This window comes from Telmatherina bonti (assembly GCF_933228915.1).
Source record: "Telmatherina bonti genome assembly, chromosome: 24".
Classification (NCBI taxonomy): domain Eukaryota; kingdom Metazoa; phylum Chordata; class Actinopteri; order Atheriniformes; family Telmatherinidae; genus Telmatherina; species Telmatherina bonti.
In genome coordinates, this window is record NC_136633.1 from 29,662,465 (window position 1) to 29,671,213 (window position 8,749).

At 39.6% G+C, this 8,749-nt stretch overlaps 2 protein-coding genes across 2 annotated transcripts in view; both read left to right on the plus strand.

The window, feature by feature from the left end:
- Nucleotides 1-8,749, plus strand: part of LOC306773926 (grancalcin-like) — a 54,905-nt gene that overhangs the window by 40,182 nt on the left and 5,974 nt on the right. The window lies entirely within an intron of this gene.
- On the plus strand, nucleotides 1,693-7,549 carry LOC306773870 (uncharacterized protein; the record flags this gene model as incomplete). The annotated part of the gene is made up of 11 exons (XM_079263814.1): nucleotides 1,693-1,707; nucleotides 1,801-1,877; nucleotides 1,960-2,100; nucleotides 2,185-2,416; nucleotides 2,491-2,776; nucleotides 2,915-3,033; nucleotides 5,070-5,159; nucleotides 6,360-6,393; nucleotides 6,810-7,010; nucleotides 7,112-7,332; nucleotides 7,526-7,549. 11 exons carry the CDS (start codon nucleotides 1,693-1,695, stop codon nucleotides 7,547-7,549), a joined length of 1,440 nt encoding a protein of 479 aa, XP_079119940.1.

The following is an 8,749-nucleotide window of genomic DNA, read 5'->3' on the forward strand; positions in this document are numbered from 1 at the left end:
CTGCAGGCTTTTCTGCAGCAACACACCTGATTCAAATCAGTGTGTATTTTGCAGAAATGTGCAGAGCGTGTCAGAGTCTGACTCAGGTGTGTTCCAGCAGGGACACTGGGAAAACCTGCAGGACACCAGTTATCAAGGACCAGGATTGAGGATCCCTGCACCAGAGAGTCAGGATGTTTACTGTGGTTTTACTTTTTATCTGGAAAGTTCTCCTTTAGGGCGGGACCAGGGATGAATGGTCTGGTAGGCAGTGATACTGTGTTACTCTTATCTCTTTCTAGTTAAGTGTATTTAAGGTGGTATTGCGGATTCTGTCTTCAGATACTTTTTAACCATTTAAGGTGGAATATTTAATCTGTATGACTTTCATCTTGAATTTAAGGTGGTATCAGGGATCTTGACATCAGTTATGTGAATTATAACATACGTGGTTTATCTAAGGTGGTTTGATGAGTTTGCTTCTACTGAGTCTGCAACGATTTGTCGACATTGAAAATTCATTGACATGAAATTTCATTGTCGACGCGGCATGTTATAAACGCCTGTAACGGCTTTGCTAATAAAACGCTGTGCCAGCCAACTTAACGCCATGTACCAACTATGGCTTTTCAGACAGTATAAGAACTCTAAAAACCAAGAAAATGACTGCAGCACCACAGGAAGTGCTGGGGGCAGTATTGTCATTTTGTGCAGTATCTTTGTTTAAACAACGAAGAACAAACTGACGGTGGTGTAACCGATTTCCAAAGTTTGGGGATATTTCACGCTAAACAAAGTGTCAAACAGGTGAAATGTGTAGTCTGCCACGCAGAGTTGGCGTACCAAGGCAGCATTACAGTCATGCATGAGCATCTGAAATGAAAGCATCCTGGAGTCATGGTTTCCAGCATTCCGGATGTCAAAATTAGGATTACACAGTTGTGATGTGCTGTTGTTACCTCTGCCAAAGAGGTTATGTTTTTACCGGCGTTTATTTGTATTTAAGATAACTCAAAGTTATGGATAGATTCTCATGACATTTTCAGGAGTTGTTGGAAATGTGAAAAGGAAGCAGTGTTTTGATTTTGGTGGTGATCCAGATCACCGTTTGGATCCAGGAATTTTTTTTAAAGGATTCTGGCCCTCGTTTACCTACAAAACAGGCTATTTCAAGATGTAAATAATCATTTCAATGCAATGCTACAAAAATTAAAATGTTAAAATATTTTATTTATTTTGTTTTTCTTTTGAGGCAAATTCTATACAGCTTGGATATGACACTATAACTAAGTTTGAATGTTTAATAATAAATTAGTAGTAAGCTGCTAAGCTTAGATTTAATATTCAACTGGTTCAGGAGTCGTTCTTTTAACTTACTAAAGGACATTGTGTTGTGACTGACTGGGAATCAGTAAAACCTACTGGAGCCTGTAAAAAGAGGTATGTCAACTGGAAGCACAGATGGTGGGTGTGACAGAAATAATCGTGACTAATCGACTAAACAATCAAATTATTTACAGATTAGTCGACTATTAAAATAACCGTTAGTTGCAGCCCTACATTGTACTAGTAGAGCTGGCTTTCATAAGGTGGTCGGTACAACCAGTTACTGATGATTAAAATGAGAGTTTTGTCTCACTCAGGGTAGTTTTATGTGCATTAGTATTACTCCTTTTCATCTAAACACTTTTGTTTGCTATGATTTAAGGCGGAATGACTGTCATGCTGGTGGATGTTAAAGGCGGATCAATCAATGGTATTTTAAGGTGGTATAAGTGAGTTCCAGTCTCTGGTTTCAGTGCTCTGCTCTGGTCTGAACAGGGCTACGGGGACCCGTCCAGTCGAGCCGGGGCCGACAGGGTGCATGCTGAGAGCGGCTCCTCTGCAGGTGGACTCAGGTTGGTGTGGCGCCTCCTTCAGGCCTTGCTGGTCTCTGCAGCTCAGGTGTTGTCTAAGACCAGGATGTTGTTGTTGTGTCAGGACGCCCCGCAGGCCGCTGTTCACCAACATGGTCAAAACACTGCTGGGACTCAACAGCCCCAACGGAGGCGGAGCTTCAGCAGCCAATCACAGCTCACCAGGAAGCTGGAGCCGCCAGTCACAGCCGACACACACGAATGGGTGATTCCCAAAACTAGAACGGCTGTTTATTGATCTCAGCAGGAAGTGAGATGACTTAGCCGCTGTTTCCGTCTCCTCCACCAGGTGGCGACCGAAGAGAGCCTCTGACCGCCTGCTGTCACCTCAACCCTTCACTGAGCGTCTGTCTCCACCACAGAAGAAGAAAAGTGCTGAATCCTCCCAAGCTAAGAGCATCTCTGTGGAGGCGGGGGACTCTCTGGCTGCGCTGCGCCCACAGAAGCATGCTGGGAGTTTGAGTTCACCAACGTCCTGGCGCAAAGTGGGGTCTGACAGAGATGCTGATGCTCTGAGGAAGGTAAACATCTGGATAGTTCCAGATTCCTCTGCTCCTCCTCCTCCTCTTCTGATGTTTCTCATCCTGGGTTTCAGGGCAACACAGGAAAACAGCAGAAGAAGAACTCAGGATCAGATGAGACGTCAGAGGAAGAGTTCCTGTTTCCGTCCAGAACCAGAACCCAAGTGTCCTCCTCCTCTGTCTCCATGGTGAAGACGCTGTCACCCAGGACAACGGCTGGGAGTAAACAGAGTGTGGACCCAATGGAGGACGTGATGGAGGCTCAGAGGGACAGATGGAGACAATTCAGCGAGAAGAAGACCAGATCTGCTGTCCTCCATCTGAGACCGAAGAAATCCAAACAGACCACAGCAGAACCCAGTGAGTCTAACAACCAGTTCACCTGCTCCAGAACCAGTATACCTGGAGTGTGCCTGGATTGGATGTGACTGATTAGTTGAGGAAATAAAGTCTATAAAGAGCTGATGGCAACAAAGATAACAGCGCTTCTTCCTGCAGTTGTTCTGTCCAGTGAGGAGGAGGAGGAGGAGGAGGAGGAGGAGGAGGAGGAGGAGGAAGGGGAGCAGCGTCCTGATGAAGCCCAGAGGACGTCGCAGAGAGAAAACTGTGACCTGCAGGTAAGCAGCAGCATGAATCCTCTTGACTTTGCAGCGTCGGGTCAGTGATGTTTGCAGTCCATCTCGTGCAGGTCGGAGTAAATAAACAAATCAACATGTTTGTTTTCTCCTGTTTGGGATCATTTGGCCTCATTCGCTCGCCTGGCACGCCTGACTTCGAACATGTAGATTGTTCCCTTGTACATTTTATTTTTTGCATCACATGTGTGACCTCTTCATTTTGTTTGCTTTGTCGTTTTATATCCATGTTTGAGTTCTAATCTAATTACTGTTCGAGATAAACAAATAAACAAGACTATATATTCAATAAAGAGCGACTCAGTCTGGAGTCCCTCCCCTTCAGAGATTCGCATCGGTCTGAAATAAACCAGCCACTGATTGGTTGATCTGAGGAGATCCTTTCCTTGTGTCACCACGTATTCTTCAAAACATTCAAGATGGCGCACGGATGTAGCGGGAGTTCATTTCTTCTACAATTTCAACGATTAGGTTCAAAAAGCAACACCGAGTTGCCAATAACGCCACGACTCAGGTACTTTGTGTCTTCTGTACTGCACGCCATGTTTATTTTCTTCTGTTGCGTTCGCTCTACTGAACACTTACAGACATTGTAGACTGCCGCTTTACTGACGTCGCGTCCGCAGCGAGAGTTTGGCTTGCTAGGCTACTCATTCGCCAACATCTCTCCATCAGAGACACACATACGTTTCGCGACGAACCAGCTGACCTTGCTGTGACTGACCGGCAGGGTAACGACCATATAAGGTCATAAGACTGAAGGTCAACATGTAGGTCAGGGGTCACCAGCGCGGGTCCTCGAGGGCCGATTTTCAGCTGGTATCGGATGTTTCCCTGCTGCAACACACCTGATTCTTATGATGTGGAGTCATTAACACACGTGTGCAAAACAAGCTGATGGAGATCTGTTTTATGAGTCTGTTGCAGCAGGAAACAATGAAAACCTGCTGGACTCGAGAACTTTAAACCATAAAGTAATCCAGCAGAATGAGGGGTTAAAATTTAATATTCCCCTTATGGATATTTTTAATTTCTCCTCGAGGATGAATAAAGTATAGCTGAATTAAATTTAATTGAATGAAAACCTAATTATTGAGAAAACTAATTTAACGCAAAGGAACAAACGTTTTCCAAAATAAGAAAAATAAATATTAATTTAATTTAAATCATGTTTTAATTCAGACTTCAAGAGATGCTTTTTTAATTATTAGAAAACCCTATTTAGATGCAAAATTATTAATAAAAAGTAAAAAAAATTCAAATAGTAATATGAATGAATTTTCCCTAAAACGTAAGAAATTAATTAAAGCAAAAATAATCGAAGTCCATAAATCTAAATTTAATTTTTTACTAAAAGCCATAAATATTTGTTATTCATTTATTTATTAGTATTATTATCACTACTATTATTACTAGTAGTATTAGTGGTATTTGTAGTAATAGTAATGTTATAATTAATATTTAGGTTCTTGTAAAAAGTCATATTATTTATGATGTGAAAGTTAAATGTAGAATAATTAGAATTCTTCATGAAATCTAGAAAATGAGACGAGCAACGAGGAAAAACAGACGTTCTAGTGAACCAGGATCATTGTCCTGTTTTGCTCCAGTTCCAGCTGGTTCTACAGGTCTTCACTCTTTTGGGATGGAAGTCAGAGACTAACTGGGTCAGAACCTGGATCCAGATGTTGTCTGATGTGGTCCAGCTCTGAGTTCTGACCCAGTTTTAGAGTCCTGTAGTTTGTTTGTGGCTCTGCGGCTTGTAAACAATCATCAGACCCCTGCTGGGAGTCTGAGTGGATCCAGACCAGACTGGTTGTGTTTACTGGTGCTGGCAGGAGGCAGCTGGACCTGACCCAGTTCTGTTAGAACATCTGGCTCCATTAAAACCTTTTATTGTCCACATTAAGTTTTAATGTTTTTAAATTACGGGGCGGGGCTGGGGCTGTCCTCAAACTGGGTCATGGTATCAGAACTGGACCCCTGGGTTAACCGTGTCCCTAATTGGTGTCTGACAGGCTTCCAGGGAGCCGCCTTCCTTCCTGCAGCTTGACTTCACGTCCCTCCACGCCGGGCTGGAGGAAGCCAGTGCCAACGGACCGATGATGGTGAGACGGGTCAAGTGACCGACGTCCTTCTGGACCTGGTCACACCACACACGGAGACCGGGTCCACATAATATTGGACCTGAAGGAAAATCCTGTTGCTTTTCACATGAAAAGTATCTCATCAGGAAACAAAGTTTTAATATAAAGTTCATTTAAGAAAAAGTTTTTAGTTTTACAGAAATATTTTTCCCTTAAAAAATAAAACTTTAAAATGTTAAAGACCAACAGTCAAGTGTATTATTTTAGTAAAACAAATGAAATTATCATGTAAAATAATTCATTAAAAGTTTAAATGAGACATTAATTTAATCAAAAGGAAATTTGTGACAAGTCACGATAAATGAAACTTTTCATGTCGCATTTTTAAAAATACAGTATTTTCCTTCACAGACATGCAAAGATACGTTTTGTTTATTAGTAATTTTTAATCAATTTTATTTATTTTAATGTATTATATATATTTATGAAATAATAATGTAGTTATATGATGTAAACATTTTACAATATATAGCTGCATCATTTTATTTTCCTATTTATCACAAAGACACACTTGCTAATTACAATATGTGCCTTTATGTTCAGTTATATCATATTTATTTATTGTCCAGTGAGTGGTGAAGTACTGGATGACTCACTGGCATCCACTGAAGTGGTTTATTTACAAATATTCCATCCTCAGTCATGAATGTGCCAGAAAAAAGCTATAGTACTATGTATAGTATACTATATGGACACCTATTTACAAATAATTGTCGTAAAGTTCATGTTATTAAAATTAAAAAAAGACATTGAATAACAACAAAAATATAAATAAAAAGTGAGAAAATGTGACTAGAATCAAGATATTGATTAAATGTTCATGCAAAAACGGCATAATGAAGATAAAAGTTCCTCAGTAGGATGAAACAAAGCAGAATGAGATGTTCCAGCTTCGGCAGCAGAGACATGGACAGAGACTCCTCAGACGGGTTGCAGGTTCCAGAGACTAAATTAAATGCTGACTTTGTTTGTTTCTGTCCGACTGTTTGTGTCAACAACATGCAAACAATCAGACTGACTCAGAAAATACATAAATAAATTTATAAATAACCTTCCAGCAGTGTGTCAGAATGTCCGGCTCTTAACCTTCACAAGAACACTTGTTAATGTATGAAGATAAAAGTACTTCCTGTCGGTGAACGTTGTCTTTTCTCCATCCAGATCACAGAAACCAGTATCACCCTCCCAGTAAAAGGTAAAAACACCTTTATTTATCTTCATTGTGGCATGTTTGGCTTCTCGTCATGAAATTCTATGAATGTGCTCTGCTGTCACCGTGGCAACCACTAGATGTCCTCAGTGTCCTTCACCTTCTGTCCCCAGTTCAGGCACGTGGACTTCTTTTCCCTCTCGGTTGAGTTTCAGCCGTTTTCATGCACATCTTCTTCTTCCGAGTGTAAAATAAATCAAGAAATGATTGACAAGAGTTTTGCTAGTTTGGACCGAAAGCGTCTCAGTTCTTCCCTCATTTATGCTCCTCGGCGTTTTCCCATCATGACAAACGTTTTACCAGGATTCACGTGTCCACCCAACCGAGTCATCACCTCATGTTACCTGCCCTACACACACCACAAGCTACCAGGAGTGTTTTTCTCGTCTGTCCCCCTGCAGGTGCGGAGGAGGGCGAGGTGACGGTGGTGGCGTCTCAGCTCCGTGGTTACGGCGTTTGGGATGGAGGCGTGGCCCAAGGCGGGACTCTGCTGGCTGACTGGAAAGGCCCCGCCCCCTCGCTGCTGTTCCTCTGGGTGTCGGACGCTCAGGCCAACCTGCTGCAGAGGGAGCTGTCGTCCATCCAGAACTCCTCCCCCAACGGTAACCTTACAAACAACATGAAAACTGGAAACACTGGGAATACTGGGAAACGGTAACAGTGTGCCGGTTTAGGAAGTGACTTCTCCTCTCGGCCTCTGCAGGTCCTCCGTGCTCCTTCCTCCTGCTGGTGCTGCAGGAGCAGCTTCAGGAGCTGCAGGCCGCTCTGCTGGCCTCCATTCTGGACTTACATGAGTACCAGCAGGGCCGCTCCTCCTCTGGGGGGCCAGCCTCCCCCCTGGAGTGGGCTGACGGGCTACTCCTGGTGCACAGCTGTCCACCTCCTGTGGACCAGCACCTCCTCCGCCTGCTGGGACACGTGACGGTAAGAACCTCCTGCAATCAGGACAGTCAGTCACATGAAACAATGTTGTAACAACGCCATCATTGTTACAACTGAACAACAGTGGCGTAGCGGTTAGCACAGCAAGAAGGTCACTAGTTCGAGTCTCTGCTGGGTGGAGGCCTGAATGGCGGCCTTTCTGTGTGGAATTTGCGTGTTCGCTCCGTGTATGCAGACAAACACCTGCATGTTGGGTTAACTGGTTACTCACCAAGGAGTGAGTGGTAATGGTTGTTTGTCTCTTTGTGTGGCCCTGTGATCGACTGGTGACCTGTTCAGATGTTCCTGCCTCTTACCCAGTGATTACTGGGATAGACTCCAGCTTCCCTCCACCCTGAATTGGACCGAGCGGTTATGAGAATGGATGAATTAGTTATTAAATTTCAGATAAATAACTCAATAAATAACCTTTTATCATGGTAAAAAGTCACAGTATAATGAATGTCTTTTATGTCAAATTATAATTATAATTATATAATTAATTGTTTTTAGAAGAAATTAAATATATATGAAATTATATATATATGTGTGTGTATATGTGTGTATATGTGTGTGTATACACATATATATATATATATATATATATATATATATATGCATGTGTATGTGTGTATATATATATATATGTGTGTGTGTGTGTGTGTGTGTATATATATATATATATATATATATATATATATATACACATGTATATATATACATATATATATATACACATGTATATATATATATATACACATATGTATATATATGTGTATATATATATATACACATATGTATAGATATATATATATATATATATATATATATATATATATATATATATATATATATATATATATATCTATGTGTGTATATATATATATATATGTGTGTGTATATATATATATATATGTGTATATATATATATCTATATATATATATATATATATATATATATATATATATATATATATATATATATATAGTGTGCGTGTATATATAGTGTGCGTGTATATATATATACATACATATATGTGTATATATATATATATATATATATATATATATATATATACATATATATGTGTGTGTATATATATATATATATGTGTGTATATATATATATATATGTGTGTATATATATATATATATATGTGTGTATATATATATATATGTGTGTGTATATATATATATATATATATATATATATATATATATATATATATATATATATATATATATATACATATATATATATATATATATATATATATATATATATATATATATATATATATATATACATATATATATATGTGTGTGTATGTATGTATGTATATATATATATATATATATATATATATATATATATATATATATAAATATATATAAAATGCGTGTATATATATATATATGT